General features: G+C 40.0%; 1 protein-coding gene across 2 annotated transcripts in view; it reads left to right on the top strand.

Moving 5' to 3' along the window:
- LOC310937088 (RNA-binding Raly-like protein) overlaps positions 1–16,046 on the top strand; it is a gene marked incomplete at its 5' end in the record, with an annotated part of 58,306 nt that extends 42,260 nt beyond the window's left edge. The window contains 6 exons of one of the 2 annotated variants that reach the window (XM_083901280.1): positions 795–842; positions 3,043–3,212; positions 9,887–10,000; positions 12,327–12,496; positions 14,010–14,048; positions 15,659–16,046. In XM_083901280.1, coding sequence (XP_083757406.1) covers positions 795–842; positions 3,043–3,212; positions 9,887–10,000; positions 12,327–12,496; positions 14,010–14,042 — 535 coding nt within the window. In that variant the 3' untranslated portion in view covers positions 14,043–14,048; positions 15,659–16,046. Of the gene's footprint in view, positions 1–794; positions 843–3,042; positions 3,213–9,883; positions 10,001–12,326; positions 12,497–14,009; positions 14,049–15,658 lie in introns of both variants that reach the window. The other variant, XM_083901281.1, reaches the window with a different exon arrangement.
- Positions 16,047–18,572: the final 2,526 nt, after the last annotated feature.

Genomic DNA, 18,572 nt, shown 5'->3' with positions numbered 1-18,572 from the left:
GCTCACCACATCTCTCTCAGCCTTGACTGGAGACTGTTCGGCACGGGCCGGTGAAGCTCAAAGGAGATGTGCTTGTTGCAAGCATCATTAAGCATTAACCTGATTTTCTGCCCGTACACATCTGGTCACAGCCAGATCAAAGCGGTGTTTGTTTACTGCAGTCTAATGTGACGCGTTCCTCCTCTTCTCTGTTTACTCTGATAGCTTCGACCGTCAGTAAATTAATATCCATACCAATTCAGTCGTTTCTGAAATGTGTGTTCTATGCTACTAATGTGTTGGTATGTGCATTGTGTTTATTGTAATCCCTAATTTGCATTCTATAGTTGGAGCTGAAAACAACCACAATGTAATATAGTAATTATGGACTTGTAACAGAACACGTCTCTTAATTGGAATGCTAATGTATTAGACTAGTGCTAATTAAAATTCCTCTGTGAATGGCACGCAGCTCAAAACAGCTCCTTTTCTTTGTTTTTGACTTCATCAACCTGAGCATGTCCTTTCCTCTGAATTCTTTTTTTGCTCTGCAGGATCTGAGAAATTTGTGAAGAAGATTTTTCTCTTTCACTCTCAGACTGAATATTTTCCTTCTGAAACTTTTTCCTTTTTCTTTGTTGAGCTGTGGTCTTTGCATCCCAGCGTGGCTTAGGCTCACTGCCTAACCTGCACTGAGCTGTAGAGGGTGTCCAATCGAGTCAAAACAGCTTTGGCTTGATCTGCTTACTTCTGACAGGTCGAGAATGCCTCCTCTTTATGCAACCTGTCTTTGTCTCTGCCTCTCTTTCTCATAGTGGATATGAATTTGATTACGAGTACTACAGGGACGACTTCTACAGCAGGTATGTGTCATTCACATCACATCAAGAATTGTGGCATGTCACAAGAAAACTGTTGACCCTAAGCTTAGCCCCTCACCCCATAGTTACAGTTGCTACACCTGAAAATGTGCCAATCTGACCTCATGAATATACTTGCTTTTAGCTATGCAATTGTGTACACATCATGGTCGTTCTGTAAATCCTGCATCCACGTTTTGAATTGTTGTGCATGTCCTTAGGAATTCATTGAACCCTTGCAACTTGCACTTGAGGTTTTTTCTGCCATTATCTCAGTAAAATGTAAACACAAGGTAAACTGCTCCCTTGCCATGTTTTTTTTATATTATGTACACAGTGGAAATTAGTAGTACTGAATGGTTGTTCACAATACAGTACAGCAAGTACTGGTTGGATCGTATAATTACTAAACCATCTCACATCAGACAGATGTCCCCAAAGACATGGGCCATGTGTTCCTTGTGGGCCATTACAGATCTGTAAATGAGAGGTCATTAACCCTTTAACGGCGAGCATATCGCAGACAACACGTTTGCGCAAGCGCACTTTACATTACTGTGATTACGCAACAGTTTGTGCTATCAGAAAAAAATCAGTTTCTGAAAGCTGAGAAGTTGCAAGTCAAAACCAACATGTGGTTATCACAGTAATTTATCTTGCGCTGATGCAGAAGAGCAGAGAATCAGCATCTTTGTCACCAGAGAGGAGCGAGTCGGGAAAACACCTGTATATAGTTGACGTTTTTTGGCCTGTTTTTGGACATGGAGACAAAGACTGAAATAAAGGTTATTTAGAATATGTTTTATACTGTTAAAATTGCAAATGTAATATGCAAAATCTGGTGTCCGTGTACCAGATATTGAAAGTTATTCTGGAAAAATGGGCAAAAGCACTTACTCACAGGACATGTTCTGGCCTTTTTAGGGTTAAAATAATTTTTTTTTAAAAGTCCAGACAGACATTTTGAGGCTTCAGTGTTAAAGGGTTAAAGAGTTTTCAGTTGTGTAATTCATCTTCAAATCCCTATAAGCACAAGTAATTAAACAAAGTCCCTCAATTTAAAGTCTCTCTTTTTATCTGAGCTTTTTAATTCAGTCTGTGGACTTAAATGACTGGTGTCAACATGTGGTGTCATCACTCTGACAGTTATTTTATCATCAAATGTCTGGTTATGGTTTCTACATTCTGATTGGAAAATACCAACAACAATATTGAGTTCAAGGGATTTGCTAGAGTGTGAGTGGGAGCGCTCTCTTAAGATTTAAAACTCTTCGTTAAACGTTGGCCTTGTCAGAGATGATTCATTAACCTTCCCTCAGAGGCACCTTCGACGAGTCAAATTGTCAAAATGGCTGGCTGAACACACGCACCGTGTCGTTGTTTCTCGTTTATCTGCCAGTGATAAGAGTGATTATCCACAGAGCCATTTTCTAAATGTCAGACTTGTTGAGAGCCATGACACATGTCTGCTGTTGCAGTCAGCGCTGACACCTTCATTTGACATTTAGCACCTTCTACTTTTTATCCTCTTTTCTTTCAAAGGACCTGTGAGGGGATTACTTGCATGCGTGTAATACCCTTGATAATTGTATTAAAAAAAAGTGGCAAAGAGTTGTTTGGCCAATTATTATCTGGCTTTTGTACATGCACAGAGAAAAGAATCCAAGATTCTTCTTTATGACATCAATGTTTTCAAGTATGGTGAATAGTCTTTGCAGTTTATGAGTTTTAAAGCAAATTCAGTGCTCTATTCTTTTTCAACTCATTAATCGACACATCCTGATCTTTCTTAATATCTGACACATAGAAAGAACATCAGAGAGGTCAAATTACCTATCTCGTAAGTGCTGGATTCCTCCCTCTTTTATTTATTTTATGTTATGTATTATTGTTCTGTGTAATTGTTGTCTATAAAACCACATTATATTACTTTTTGTGAATGATGTGTAATCAATGTCAGTCTTTCTGCCTCTCCCTGCACTGTATGTTTTATATATTTGTCTTTTTTTTGGTGGGGCTGTATTTTATTGTGCAAAATAAAACAAATCAAATGAAAAATACTGGAAAAACATAACGGGCTGTAAAAAGAAGTGATAGTGAAATAAAAAGGAAAAACCTTTCAGTTTTGTTTCACACGCTACAATACTTTTTATTGAAAACAGTGACTTGTAGCGTAATAGCTTTTTTCCCCCCTTTTCTTGAGGCTTTTTGACTACCATGGCAGAGTGGCTCCCCCACCCAGAGCTGTGATCCCCCTCAAACGCTCCAGGGTGCTCACTCCCTCCTCCCGCCGTGGGAAGACCTTCCCCATGAAAACAGGTTCCTCTTCCTCCTCTTCATCCTCCAGACCTCCCACATCCTCTGGGACCAAATGTATGTACAACCGCTTCTCTTGTTTATTGCAATGGACAATTTTGTTTGTATTCATGAATACACATCATACATACTGAGTGCATAACATATACACATCAGAAACGGACAGATATAAAAACAAACACAACAAAAGTCATCATAGGCTCATAGAACCATTATTGTAAACCTAATTGTGCTAATCATCCTGATACATTTGGAATCATAAAAATACACCTTGAAATTAGCAGCTGATTCAAATTTACCAAAGATGTATTACATTAATAAAATGCTAGGTATAGCATTTTAATCTGCAATACTGATTTAGTAAAGGAATGATTTGGTGAATTTGTGACCAGCTGCACATATAAATGTTCTTCTCAATCTAGGGGGAGTAAAAATTAATTAACTTCTTTAATTGTGTTGCTTGTAAAGGTGGATATTTGACCTGGGTATTTTCATCCAATTCCACCTCCAGATCATTTCCACTCATCATTAACCCTGTAAAGGCCAAACCATTAAATAATTGACAGAAAATTCAAATACTTTGAAACTGGAGCCTTTGGTCCTTCTGAACAAACAAACACATTTTTTTTTTCAAATATCAATTTCCATATAGGGGTTTTAATTTGTATCATATTTGATACAGCGGGTCGCAAATGCTCAAAGATTCTTTTTTTTCTTGAACAAAAAATACACAAACCAATCCAACAAATCAAACAAAAACAATGCAGCAATGGAACGGTCAGGGTGGAAGCCTGGAAGACGTAACATTTCAGTTATTTTTACTAATTTTGCAGTTCACAACCTTTTTATTTTGAATGATGGTAGGCAAAGCGGCCTACGCAGTGCTTGCATCTCTGTCGGGTTTCCCATAATTGTATACATCGGGTTTGTCAAGGAAAAATTGTCACACTGCTCATGTGGGGGGCTCAAAAACAAATTAATCACATACGTTTGGCGTTATAGGGTTAATAGGGCTGTGAAAGAAGAATAACTTCCTGTTGACAAATAATTCAGACATTGCTCATTGATCCTTTTTTTTTCATTTCTAAGTGCACAACCTAATTACACTTTGTCTGTGAAGTAGATCAGTAGTCATCGAGGTCAAAATCATTTTGAAGTTGGGTGTAGATGACTCACACAAGTCCAGTTGCCCATCACTAACTCCCGAAGATTATGTGTTTTTCAAACTAAAAACCGGAGATGGAATGAAAATCTCAAAACCCACGGCTCAAAGAGAAAAGGCGGTGACATGACTCAGCCGTGCTTGCTTAAAAAAAAAAAAGCCGTCTAACTCACTCCAGCAGCTCAGAGAAAAAGCTGCATCACAGCGTAGAGGGAAAACGCTAAATCACAAACACAAATGTAATCTAAGCTTTCTGTGCAGCAGCCATGGAGTAAACAGCATTACTCCCATCACACATGATCCATCTGGATCTCATTTGGTCTTCTGATTCACTGGAGAGGCATTAAAACATGCTAAAGTGTAATTAATGTGAGATTGGGGGCATCTCCGTGGAGCTGTGGTCAGCTGTGTTTTTCTGAACATTAGTCTCCATCCGCAGCCTATGTAATTGGCTACAGTGTTTTTTCCAGTGTTGCTCGTCTAGACCAGTGTTATCAGCATGAGCAGCTTGGTAAGGTCTGTCAATGACACAGTTACATTTAGTATAACAGAGAAAAAGTGGTGAAAAAAAGGCCCATCTCCCATCCTCTTTCTGGACATGATTCTCTCTCTCCTGTCTAAACACTGTTACTGCATATTTCAGAGAGTCATTTCCCTCTGCCAGGACCATGAAAAATCACTGTTTGAATAAGCTTTGGCCGAGATAGATTGGGCAGCAAAGTAAGGTTAGCTTGTCCAAACAACAGGGCCAGTCACTTTGGGCATTCTGAGTTACTTGGGCCGTGTATGAGTAACAACTGAAGGGAGAATAAAGAGTCACATGACTGGATAATGAAGATGGATAGATCTGGATGTGTTTATGGAAAGGCTGTGCGACACAAGGCTAATTTGGGAAAGAACACAAATTCATTTTTAAACGTACACTGTTTGTATTTAGTTACTTTAGCGTGAACAGTCCTCTGAATATAACATTGCTAGTACTTAAAGGACATAGTTTGTCATCTACATACGGCTCACATTGAAGTGCTGGACTATGTCCCTGTAAAGATGATGTGTCCCCATTATATGGGTGTGAAGACACATCGATGTTCCCACAATGTAGAAACACCACAACCGCAGACAGCCTCACATGTCTTTACTCCTTTACTACTAAATGTTTATGGGAATAAAAAGACCAAAAATACAAGGTCCAGGGTAAAAAGACTAGGTTTTATCAGATGTCCACAGGGGGCAATATCGGTTCCAAACTGGGAACTTTTAGTTTTTTCTAGTTCTGATTCAAACTGATGCCATTTAAAACTTATACAGGGAAGATCAGAAAGTAGTAGCAATAAGCCTAGACTGTATGTAATATATGCATATATGGATGTAGTCTTCTGGTTTCTTCCTGAGGCCAAATAGATATTGAATAAAAACATTAAATAGTGATGCCTCTGGTTGCTAAAGACCATCGTTTTAATGGAAGTCTATGGTAAAACTTCTCACTTGATTTATTAGGTCAGTAATCATTTTCTTATTCAAAATAGATGCTCTCAATCACTAGTTTCAGTTCTTCAGTAGAAAATGATGTCAGTTTTGTAAATCATGATCCTATTTAGAGGACAATCAATGATAAAGCACGGCACATATGAATTTCTTGCCGCAAAAACTGTCATGATTGAGTCTTCCCAATGGAAGTAAGCTTTGCAACCTGAAGACTGCCCATTTGTCTGCGCTTGGATGTAGAAGATAACATTTCCTAAAAGTACACAATAAACCATCTAATTAATATTAGATGGGAGAGACTGCATGGAGCATAAAAGATGATGAAATAAAAAAATAAGATATGCGGGTGTGTTTTTGAATTTGTTTTGCGGCGATGCAGGAGTGCATGAAAAAGCAATAAAAGACACAATAAAAGTAAAGAAATTGTGGGTTTTCTTTTCTTTGTGTATTAAGTTTTGTCCCCAAATCCCCCACAGAGTAAATATCTCCAGCTTGTCATCATCTGACATCAGCATCGCCAGCTCCAAAAATCTTTGTCCGGTTTAATCTTCACAGACCAGTTATGCAGAGCCTCACTTTCTTTAAACCAAAAATGTCTGCATGAGCTCCCAAAATTAGATCCACTTCTCTTTCCCTAAATCTTCCCTGATGCCCATTGAATAGACAATAGCATTTTCTTCTTGTTTCCTCTTTTGCTTTAACCCCATCCCTAGATGCTGTGTTGATGAAACCATGGGATTAGGATTTGTGTGTTTTTCTCTATCTGCAGCTTATGTGACTGATAGCACAAAAAGGCCTGGAGGCGGCGATAAATTAGAAACTGTTCCGCACTTTCTTATCATCAAAGGACAACTAGTAAGCTGCCCACTGTGAGCTCAGATAATTTTGGAATAAGGAAGTGAGTGTGTACGAGTGTGCATTCATGGACGTTGTCGACACACAGAAGCAGGTGAAGCTGAGAATGGAGATAGCGGCAGTTCCGCGTGTCCCACATATGTGTATCTCTTTACCTTTGGGGTTGATGGCGGATGACTAGTTCTTCAGATTTCCATATACACAAACTTCATGTGTAATGACGCCAATGTAACATTATAAACCACCTTTTTCTGTCTGTTCCATGTGCACATTAATCACCCTGCTTCTTTTTTTAAAAAGAATGCATATATAGAAACGAGTAGACTCTACAATGACTCATACCTACAGTAGAGGCAGCACGAGTTTTGTTTGTCAGAATGAATTTCAGTGAAAGATTAAAATGTCCCCATGGGCACTCTAGTTTAGAGCAGGCTAATATGTCATGCCTTTTTATCATGCACTGACATCTGCTCCAATTGTAGATGTGTATGTATTATGCATCAATGTAGCTCATGCATAGTAGTCATTCAGATATGAGGAGGAGCCTCTGCATTATGATGTGGCGTGGGTGTCAATATCCACAAAGAAACTAAGTTGAAGTGCCGCATGCAGACATGATACAAAAACAACTAGTGTTTTGATTCCGTGCATGTCTCTGCTTCTTGATTTTCCTGGCTGAGGCTTTACAGGAAGTCGTGGGTTTATTTACCGAGCACTCACGCATCCTCTCTCCATCCCTGACAGAGCGCGATAGGTGTCAAAGAGAATTTTATGTTCTCTCCTCAACTTTTGGTGTCTGGCTCTCCCCTCCCTACCCAAAAAAACAGACATTTTTCAGCTGCCAAGTGTTAAGGAATGAGATTATCTTATTACTTTACGGTCCAAAGTCTTTTAATCTCCTCAGTGCATGCTGCTAAGCCAGATCGCATTAACGTCCTTCAGATGAAAAACATTTTTATTTTATTTTCAGCAGAAGTTATTTGCATACAACATCGAGCTTCAGACTCCGACTTTGACATGATGTGGTTACACTTAATTTACCCAAACCTCACGATTATTGTAGAGTGAAGATCGCACCGAGACCAAAGCAAAGTGGCAAGAGGAAAGCAATTATTAATATGGGAGTAAACAGAGGCTCTTTCTGTGTGGGTTTTTGAGAGAGAATGAGAGAGGTTCTCGTTAATTTAATGTTGTACACAGACAATACATGCAGCTGGTTAGTTATATTTATATTTAAATTGACTGTGTGTAGGGCCCACGGCTGGTGTAGTGGTGAGCACTCTTGCCTTTGCAGCAAGAAGACCCGGGTTCCAAGGGCCTTTCTGCAAGGAGTTTGCATGTTCACCCTCCCCGTGTGTGCGTGGGTTTTCTCCGGGTTCTCCGGCTTCCTCCCAGAGTCCAAAAACATGCGATATGGGGATTAGGTGAATTGGTCACTCTAAATTGACCGTAGGTTTGTGAGTGAATGGTTGTTTGTCTCTATATGTGGCCCTGCGATGGACTGGCGAACTGTCCAGGCTGTACCCCGCCTATCGCCCAATGTCAGCTGAGATAGGCACAGCACCCCCCGCGACCCTCTGGTTTGAGGATAAAGCGGTAGATAATCGATGGATGGATGACTGTGTGTTTCTACTCTACACTTTTCACTCAATGTCCCCCATGTGATTACATTTTAAATACTTAATGTATAATGTACACCTAAAATAATCATGAAAAGGCTATAATAAATATTCTGTGACGATGTGATGTTTGTCACACACACAAGAGAGGTGTAGCAGAGAATGCAGGCAGGGTTGGAGTGAGCGGAGACGAGTGTCAGGGCTGACAGATGGACAGCAGCAAAAGTGAAGGCGAAGGTCGAAAAGACAGTAGCGAGGCCAGCTGTGACGTATGGCTTGGAGACAGTGGCACTGTCTAAAAGACAGGAGAGCAGAGCTGAAGATGCTGAGAGTTTCATGGTGCGGAGGAGGGGATATCGATTATGTTGGTCAAAAATGATGTTGAAAACAGAGGAAAAGAGGAAGCCCATATTGAGAAGATTCATGGATGTTGTGAAGGAGGACATGAGGACAGTTGGTGTAACAGAAAGGGACACAAGAGAGACGATAAGATGGAGGCAGAGGGAGGCTTAAGGGAGAAGCCCAAAGAAAAATAACTAAATTAGTACCTGCTATTAGTTGAGTAATGATAATAATTTACTTGGAAGAGTGAATGTTCATGCTGTAATATGACTCTGTGTAAACATCTCACACCAGCTGTAAGATATTGGCAGTGTTGCACAGAGTGGTGGGCGTAAGCCTTGTACTAATCCTCAAATTGAAAGCAGCGGGTCCCCAGTTTCAGCTGGGCAACTTTGCAGTCGGACAGACTGAAATCTTCTTTTTCCTGGAGGAAAAATGCGACTCACAGAGAGATGATTTGATATCCAGAATTAAAACCTGGGCACATTAGCAGACGACAGCGTGCAGTCTGTAATAAACTACATTAGACAGTCGGTAGAACGAGTTTTGCAAATGACAAACGCAACCAGGGGTGGGGAACATTTCTTTCCAGAGGGGCCTTTAGTTTTTAACGAAACAATAATCATTAAAACCCATCTTTATATTCAACACGCACAGCTTTTATATAAGTAAAAGTGCTGTAAAAAATGCGGATTGTTTTCCTTTTGCTTGTGGACTGGCTGTGACTGATGTAAACGCTATAGTCCTATTCGCAGTAACTGTGTGTACAATTCCTGAGCATTGTCGATCCATACCTCTAACTATATCACACTTTGAACTGACAATTGTGAAAAAATATTAAGACGTCTGCTCACAACTTCAGCCTTCGATGTGGAGGCTCTCGGCTCCAACACTAATGTGCTAAATGATAATGATGAACATCAGTCAAGAAACAGCCAAAGCGGTCGCTGTAAGTGAGGGAACGTGGCTCAGGAGAATGTCAATGTTGCCAGGTTTATTATTAGGAGATTTACGGCCCTTCTCTACAATGGAGTCCATTGATTGAAATAGAGGAGCCTGTCCTCTTTTGGTGAGTTAAGAAGTACAATCATCCTCACAGTGTTCACACGTCCTCAGCATTACATTATAGAAAAGGGTCAATAAAAGTACTGATAAGTATCTGTGTGGATGAGCTGTAGCAACAGAAATGATAAAATACTATAATACCATCCAAAAGTAGCTATAAATGAAGTCATTCTGTGTCTGCTTTTGTTTCTGTGTCTCAGCAGTGAAGACGGACCAGCTTCAGACTATTAAGCGGGAGCTGACTCAGATTAAGATGAAGATCGACTCTTTACTCGGACGTCTGGAGAAGATTGAGAAGCAGCAGCGAGTCGAATCTGGTGAGGAGCAGGAACGCGGCATGAGGGAGGGGGAAGAAAGGGGGGGAAAGCACAGCGACCACAGAGGGAGGGGAAATTAAGAGCATGCGCTGGCCATATGTCTTTGTGACACTGAGTGAGATAAGAGCAGCAGAGCTCTCTGTCATATCAGCAAACAGGCGTCACCGCCACGCTGACTCAGTGTGTATAAGGGATTTTAGAGATGCCCGGTGCTACAGGACAGTATCAGATTGTTGTCAAGGTCACAAAGACTTTGTCTCAAGTGTTCTTTTTTCCCCTTCACACAATTGTTCTATTTCTTAAAAGTGAGGAGGAATTCTTAAATGGAACAGTAAAAAAACACCATTGACAAAACAGAGAAGATGAAATCCATCAAAGTACTTTATCGGCTTAAAATCCAACTAGACTTTTGGAAAAACAAAAATAATAAGCCATAATTAGTGAAATGTACTCCCTGAACTAGATATTAGCCAACATGAAAAACCTCTGGCAGTGTTGAATGAAACACAGAGTGAATATAAGAGTGGAAGAGAAAATGGAATGGAATGCAAAAGCGATGAATTTAGTTATCAGAGCTGATGTGAATCACTTTTGGTTGTAAATTATAAATAACACAGCAAACCAATTTGTTCCATTTCACACAACATGCTCCAACACAATCTAAAGGGTATATGCTAAAGCCCATAGTCTGTCCTATACAATCCTTGAATTATCCCGGAATATGTGTGATGTGACGTTGTACGTGTACGTTTTTCAGTTCACTCTGTATTTTAACTGCTTCTTCTACAGGCTTCAAAGATACACGGCCATCTTTAATTGTACTTTAATACCCTCAACATTAAAAAGCGGGACAGAATCATTCATTGTTTTATGGATCTGCTTCACAAATTAAAATAAAAAAGGGGACAAAATGAAGATAAATACATAAACATTAGACTGCAGATCCTGGTGAGCTGAAGACAAAAAACGTCAACAGGCACAGTTGCTGTGTCTGTTAGCTAATAGCAAATGTATTGTACAGCTGGTCCATCGGCCTTCTTGGTCCACTGGTCAAATTTATCTGAAGTGCACTGGGCAAAAAATCACTTTGCTTTCTGACTGAACACACCTCAGTAGTTTCTCCAAAGTGCTCCTTCATTTCTCTCAATTTAACACTGGGTGGACTTCCAGAAACATTTATCAAGACTTTAGCTTCAGAGTAGTGAGACATCTTCTGCTCCTTTATTATTATGTCCAGTTTAGTTTAGAGGACCAGCAGGGACCAAAAAAACGGTTCTACATTATCCAAGGAAAACAATTTGTGTGATCATATAATAGCTTTGTTTACATGGACACAGGTCATCGGAATATAAGTCCTGACTGAGCAGATTACGACTTCCTGGTTTGTCTTTGTAAACGTAACATTCCTCCGCTTTTGAAATAACTGGGAAAAAAAACAGGACTAGAGCCAAGACAGATTTATTATTAGAGACTTTCAAAGATCTCCGGATTGTAGAGCAGTAAAATTAATGTGTTTGGATTGATGTAAATGTCCTCTTGCCCTTTCCTCCCCTTTTTATTGAACACCGCGGAACAGAATGAACTGCTGAGCCTGTAGCGGCGTTTAGGAGAACAGACGAAACAAAATTATTGTTAGAAGAACAGGATGTACGTGAAAGGGGGGAAAAAAAGGCTAATAAACGGAAATGAAAGTCACAGACGGGAGAGACGAGGGACATTAAATTGATGGTGCACAATGAGGAGACGAGTAGAAAAGGAAATATCGAGAGCACGAAGCAATTTTCAGAGGAACTCAAGCTTCTTCTCTTTCTACTGTATTCAGAGAGTCAAACAACTGCACAAATTACTTCATGCGCATTATATTATACTTTCTTTTACATCCGTGTAAAAATGTCAAGGCTCGTGGAAGTTTTTGAAAATGACCCTAAATAGACATGGGTTCAAGTTCAGTTGATATTTAGCTAAATGTCTCCCTTGTTCCGCTGTCTCGCTCCGCCGTCGACGTGAGTTTCCGTGCAGAACAATGAGCGGGCAACATTAAGCAAGAGAGCGCAAGTGACGTGATGCCTGGGAAATGAAAATTCCAAGATCTCAGTCTCACCATAGAACATTATATTGACTGACTTGCCCCCAACCCTAAGGGCAATCACTTGTCCAGATGCAGAGTGTGCTGCAAATCAATAAACGTGGACATTCAAGTTTGCCCTCCCAACTTAAGCGGTGTCAGCACATTTGGTCGTCGAATTTAAGGGAATTGGTTCTGGAAAGTCCTTTGAAAAGTCCTTGAAAACGTGTGTTAACAACATTGCCCCCGTGTCTCGCCCAGAGTCTCAGAGAAAGTATGAGGACAACTGCGACTCCCTGCATGAGGAGTCCGCGTCAGAGACGGCAGAACACTCTGGGGAGGAACTCGGGGACGGGGCGCTGGACGTGGAGGCGGGAGAGATGACCGATGGAGGCGAGGACGACTACGACGACGAGGGCAACCACCATCTGGTAAGAGAAAAACGGCTGACAGGGCTGACAGCGTGCGATGAAGAGAGAGAGAGAGGCACTTTGGGGAGCTCTCAAGTGGGCACACGGTCTTTGCTTTCAGAAAGTTAATTTTTCAGAATTATTCATGGCCACAGATCTCACCGAGTGTGGCTTCACATGAGTGAATGGCGCCCGGACTGACAGTTTCTCCCCGTCGACCCCGGCTCAAACTGCAAATTATGGCTCTTAATAAGCTCAGGCTCGAACTCTTGCACACACTTTTAGACCACAATCAAAGCCAAGGGCTTAAGACACTGCTATGTGATGGAGCTTATCATGAAATGTTGAATGTAGGACAAGGGAGATAAGGATTGTCACTTTTCTCCAAGATCATTTTGATATTACATGAATTTACAACAGGGTGAATGGCCGGAGCAGGTCTGCATCGTCTGTGTTGACAATATGGAGCCTCTGGATTTGGGTCGATGCCAAAAGAAGAACTACAAAATTCTACCTTTGGTGTATTTTTATTTCTTTTTCAAACGGAGCGTTTCAGTTTTTGAACATTACCTCACCACACAGTCAAAATAATAAAGGACCAATGAGTCGTATTTAGTGCCATCTAGGGGTGAAGATGCATATTGCAACCCATTGAAACCCTCACTTACAACATGGCATCCACCATGGAATTGGAAGTAAATGAATACACAACAGTTCACATTTTCAAATGATCGTCAGCATCGTTTTAAATATTTGTATTTTATTTCTGTTCATTGAAACCCTGAAATGTAACCACTTTATATTCTATTGCAAGTTTGAGAATGAAAATATGAAAATTGTTACCAAAAATGTATGACTTATTTATTATGAAACTATTTAATTAAAACCTTTGCAATCCGCTACAATTTTAAACCCTTAGAAATCAAATGATTTTTGACAGATCCTCCAGATGAACGCCTGATTTCCGCTCATGTGTTGTTAGTGATGAAGGTTCTCTGGCCAGAAAATAGGAATCTGCCATTTATTTTTTATTTTTTTTATGCTCTGTTGCATTGACACAAATACCTTTTATACCGTGGTGTTTACATTTCTGCTAAATAACCATAATAACAATCATCATTAGAGCTTCAGCATCAATTAAACCAAATATCTTTTCTTTTTTATTTCACATTATAGTTTTTTTTCAAGGTTCAAGTGGTGCCAATCCGAGAATTTATCCCAGACAAGGCTACGGGGCCATGCTTTTGTCCCGTTATGCTTTATTTATTAGCCCTTAATCGCATCAGCATGGGCTCTGTCTCCTTGATGAGAGCCTTGTGTTCTCGGTAATGGAGGAGATTATTGTTCGGAGAAACTGCTGAAAGAGATTTATTTGTTTCTCTGAAGGTCACACTGATCACGGAGCAGGATAATGTACCCCGCAAAAATCAAACGCCTCTGCCGAACATACTGACCTTTGGCGGGAGATTAAATCCATGTCCACTTTAAAAAACGCGATGAGTTTTCACCTCCTTCTCTCTGCTCTGCTTTTCAGATAGAGAACCATGTATCAGATATTGACAACTGAGATCAGGTAAGAGCTCTATTTCTATTCCACGTGTCCGTCTGTGTTGTAGGTTCTGTAGTACAGCGACGCAGCGTGTCTTCATTAACTTCTTTAATCACGAGCGTCATGACATTTGAGGAACCAGCTCCACTGAAGGGCAGCTAATGCCAAATTCGACAGTGGGAGCAATAACGATATTCCAATGGGCCAGAACTGCCCGTAAACAGCATTCATCTCATTGAATTGTGTGGAAGGAGGTATGAAGAGCGAGACCTAAGGTAAAAAAAAAAAGTTTCCCGCCGCTCGTCTCTCGGTGTGCGGGTAATGACGCGGCCACATCATCCTTTAGCTCGGCACTGCCCGGGCTTTTCATGTCGCACAGGATTTATGTTGTTACGCTGAGTTAAGCTCTGTTACAGATTTCATTATCTCACAGATCCAACTGCATATTTTCAAGCCTTGGTATCATGTAGTGCTTTTGTTATGGTTGTTTGGGGGTTTTTTTTGCAACTATTTAAGGAAAAAATGATTTCATCATGTAGTCAAGCTTGAAACATTAGAGAATCGAGTTCACTGATGCTTTGGTTTTACAATCTGTTCTCGATCTATTATTACTCTCATGTTGTGACCTGCATGTTTTTATTATATGTGGACCACGGTGTGAGGATTAATCATGTTGCATAAACATGCAGTAGCAAGAAAGGCAATTCTGATTCTGGAAAAACAAAGATTGGTGTTTTCACCTCGTGTTTTGCAAGCAAATGAAATTTTTGCATCTATAAATGCACAAATATTGCTACTTTCATTGGACCCTCTAACAAAATGGTGAATAGTAGTACATAATACATGTTAAACTGTCAGAATTACACAAGCTACAGTAGAGCTAGATATCCTACTGCTTTCTAAGCTAAGCTAATTACAGCCCTTGAGCTGCAAATTTCCATGGTTGTAGGCGTAAAAATTATGAATAAGTCAATCAGAAGCATTTAACCCATAAATCCATGACGGCAAATCTTTAAAGGTCATCATTACTGCAATTGCGGTTATAACAGATTTATCTGGGTTATGGGTTAACTGTTCTAGAAGAAGCATTATGATTCAGTAATGATTAAATGTGTCCATTTGTCATGTCATAATTTGGTTTCAAATCATTTTGAAACTAGGAAATGCTAGGAAATGTTCAAAGCAAACAGATAAACCTGAAACTTAAAATAAACTGTTACTCGTATATTTTTTTTTTTTTATTCCCTCATTTGCTTTTTCACAAACTTTTTTCCATCATATCCTTTTTAAAACATGACAGGTTCTTCCTGATGTTGTTGGGAATCTGTTTTTTTTTTAAAGTCTTTTGCTTGTGAGTGTAGCAGGGATAAAAAAAAAAAAAATCCCCATTGAGAAGAACCTCAAAAAGTCATGTCCAGAAGGATTAGAGAGGCAGTTCTGGTTATAGCAACACACTTCTGCATTTCCCTTGATATTTGATGCCTGGGGCCATTTAAAACGGAAAAGGCTTTAAAACTCAGCTTAATCCCCATCTGATTATACAACAGCCGCCATGTTAGAGGAAGGAAACGCAGTTTTATAATTGTGTGTTTGGTTGTTTATCGTCAGATTTCTCTTTTTTTTAATCACTGCAGGATGAGAGAGTGGAAACCTCTGTAAGAATTCACCTTCAGGAGACGGAACAGAGGATCTCTGAGGGATCAAGACACCCATTTCTGGATTATAAATTGTGTGTTCAGGAGATGCTGAATCACATTTAGGTTCCCCAACTGTGCAGCACAGACCTGACTGTGATTTTGCTCTCCCCGAGAAAATGTATTCAAAATCCATTTTAATGCATTTGGCCTGAGTTGACCCACCTGGATATTCTGTGCTACGTCTATTTCATTGCAAGAGGCTGACGGTATCATGTGATAATCCTGGTCCTGAAAAACCACAAAACAAAAAAAAAGAAGGACGTAAATGGACTTAAACTTTGAACATTGACGATGTTGATCATTTTATTGTCGCTTTTATGAAATGTGTTTGCGCTGTAATTTTATTTAATTTTTTTTCAGTGAATTTCTGTTATCGCTCAAGAATCACATGAATAAATGACGGTCAGAACAACCAGAGAAAATTATGAAACGTCGTTGCTGCCTCGTTTTGGAGTTCATTCATGCTGTACATACTGCCGGTAGCTGAGAGCATGACTTTTTTTTCTTGCTTTATCCATTTATCACACAAAACGCCCCGCAGGACTGTACCATCACATATTCCAGCTCCTGCCAAGTTTCAGAGGCAGAAAGGGCTTCCTGTGGTCGAAAGCCAACGCTGGCACCGGCCTCCTGCCAGGAAGCCTTACCCTAGAGTCTCAGTGCCCTCCTCCACGCTCTCGCTGTGCATCCCAACATAGACTGCTGCTCCAAATGAGCCAACACCCCTTTCTTCTCCTCTTCCTCCATCTCTCTCTCTCTGAAGTCTGCAGTGATTTTTTTATCTTCTGTAGCTCATGTTGATGCAGGAGAAAAAGAAAACTTTTTTTAAAGTTTATCTCTAGAATCTTCTTCTTTTGGCTTCTCCCTTTTGGGGGTCGCCACAGCGGATCGTCTGCCTCCATTTTGTCCTCTCCAACTGTCCTCATAAGTCCTCCAACCTTCTCTGTGGTCGTCCTCTTTTCCTTCTGCCGGGCAGCTCCATCTTCAACATCCTTTGTCCAATATATTCACTGTCCCTCCAAACCTGTTCAACCTGAACTATCCCTCTAATTCTAATTCCGGTCACTACCAATGAAAAATCTCAGCATCTTCAGCTCTGCCACCTGTCTCCAATAAGCCATACATCATAGCAGGTCTTACTACCATCTTGTAGACCTTCTTTCCACTTGTAGACCACTTTCGCTGCTGTCACCTCTGACACTCGTCACACACAGTATCTCAATTAAAACAATAACAAAAGTCTTGAATTTGATGTTGGGAAGCAGCGTTGGATCATGGGAATTGTTGTCTCGTCTCTGTTGCGCTCCACGAGGAGATATTTGGCAACGGGGGAGTGCAGCGAATGGCGATGACTTATGGTTATTACTGATAAATACACACAATAAGATGATTAAAGACACTGGGTCCTCATGAAATAGCGTTAGTCTTGTCATTTTTTAGATGAAACAGAACATAAAATCCCCATTAAAGTCAGTATCATTGTGACTGTACAAACTGTCACTGGACCAGTCATTTGGTGCAGTTTTCTAACTGTGGTAAGTTTGTGATTTCTGCCACTTCTCATTATGTTCATGTTCATGTTCACGTGGAGCTGCTCACACACCAACATTTCATAAGTGGCTCAACCTGCAGCAGAGCAACGATAATTAACCCGATGATAATTAAATTGCCCACAAATTGAATTACGTCACAGGTGATTGGATGTCAGCATGTTCTGCTGTTAATTATTCATTCATTATCATGTTTGGTTCTTTTTTCTTTTTCTTTTTCTTCCCACTGTACTTACTGTCGAGAGCCTCGGCTAATATAAACCAGGTGTTTTTGAAGGCTGATGATGTCGTATTGTAAAAAAAAAAAAAGAAAGAATGAATCCAAGTAAAAGCTTTCCGAACACTTTTAAAGGCCAGAAGGATTTCAGAGGAAGAAGAACCATTATCTGCACAAATCTAATGTTTTCATCTGCCACTATTTTTAGTTTCTTCAGTGGAGCTGAAACATCGCTGTACAAATTAGGTCACATCATGTGCTGTACATCACAATGTGTTTGCTTTTCATTGCACTTGGTCAAGATTTGATGGAAATTTTTGCTCTGATTTTTTTCTCTTTATAAATTGAAGAAGAAGAAGAAGAAGTACTTTATTTGCTATTAGTCCCTTTTCCACCAACACTTCCAGGAACCGACTCGGAGGCCCACTGAGCCCCGTCCTCAGCAAATACGATCAAAAGATCCTACGTCCTAAAGGTCGTACGTCCTCTTCTTTTACTCCATGTTTTTCGAAATGGCTAGGTTTTTCTTTCTTCGTCTTCTTTTAAAGGTCTTGTTTGAAGGCGATCAAGGAAACGTTTTTTTCCCCTGGGTAATTTCGTTGGAAATGCACCAAGATTTTTCAAAATCATGGGTTAATTTACAACAGCACCTGGAGTTCTTGGGTCTCAGGCTCACACAGTACAGGAAATAACACAAAACCCAAGAATGACACCTTTTTAAAAAGGTTTTATCTTAATAAACACTATCCATTTTTTTTTTTTTTTTTTTTTTTTAAATTGAATGGAAACGCATTGGATGTTTAGGCCAGTGACATCATCAGCTGTATTGATGCTACCAAGTGAGAATCTTCCCCTGGTTTATACTAGCTGTGCACACCTCACACCCCACCTGAGGGTTTTTAGGTGGAAGCATGAAAGCAAACATCTAAATTGACTAATATTACATTTTTATAATCTATGATGGTTCTTATAGGATGTTTCACTCAAATTGGAGAAATAAAACTCCAGTCAAGCAGACAGATTTTCAATCATTCAATCAAGGTTGAAACATTTAGCAGAACTTTCAGCTTTTTTAAAAAAAACA

This window comes from Microchirus variegatus (assembly GCF_963457635.1).
Source record: "Microchirus variegatus genome assembly, chromosome: 15".
NCBI lineage: Eukaryota > Metazoa > Chordata > Actinopteri > Pleuronectiformes > Soleidae > Microchirus > Microchirus variegatus.
Note: the sequence above shows the minus strand (reverse complement) of the source record. Positions and strands in the feature narration are given on the sequence as shown.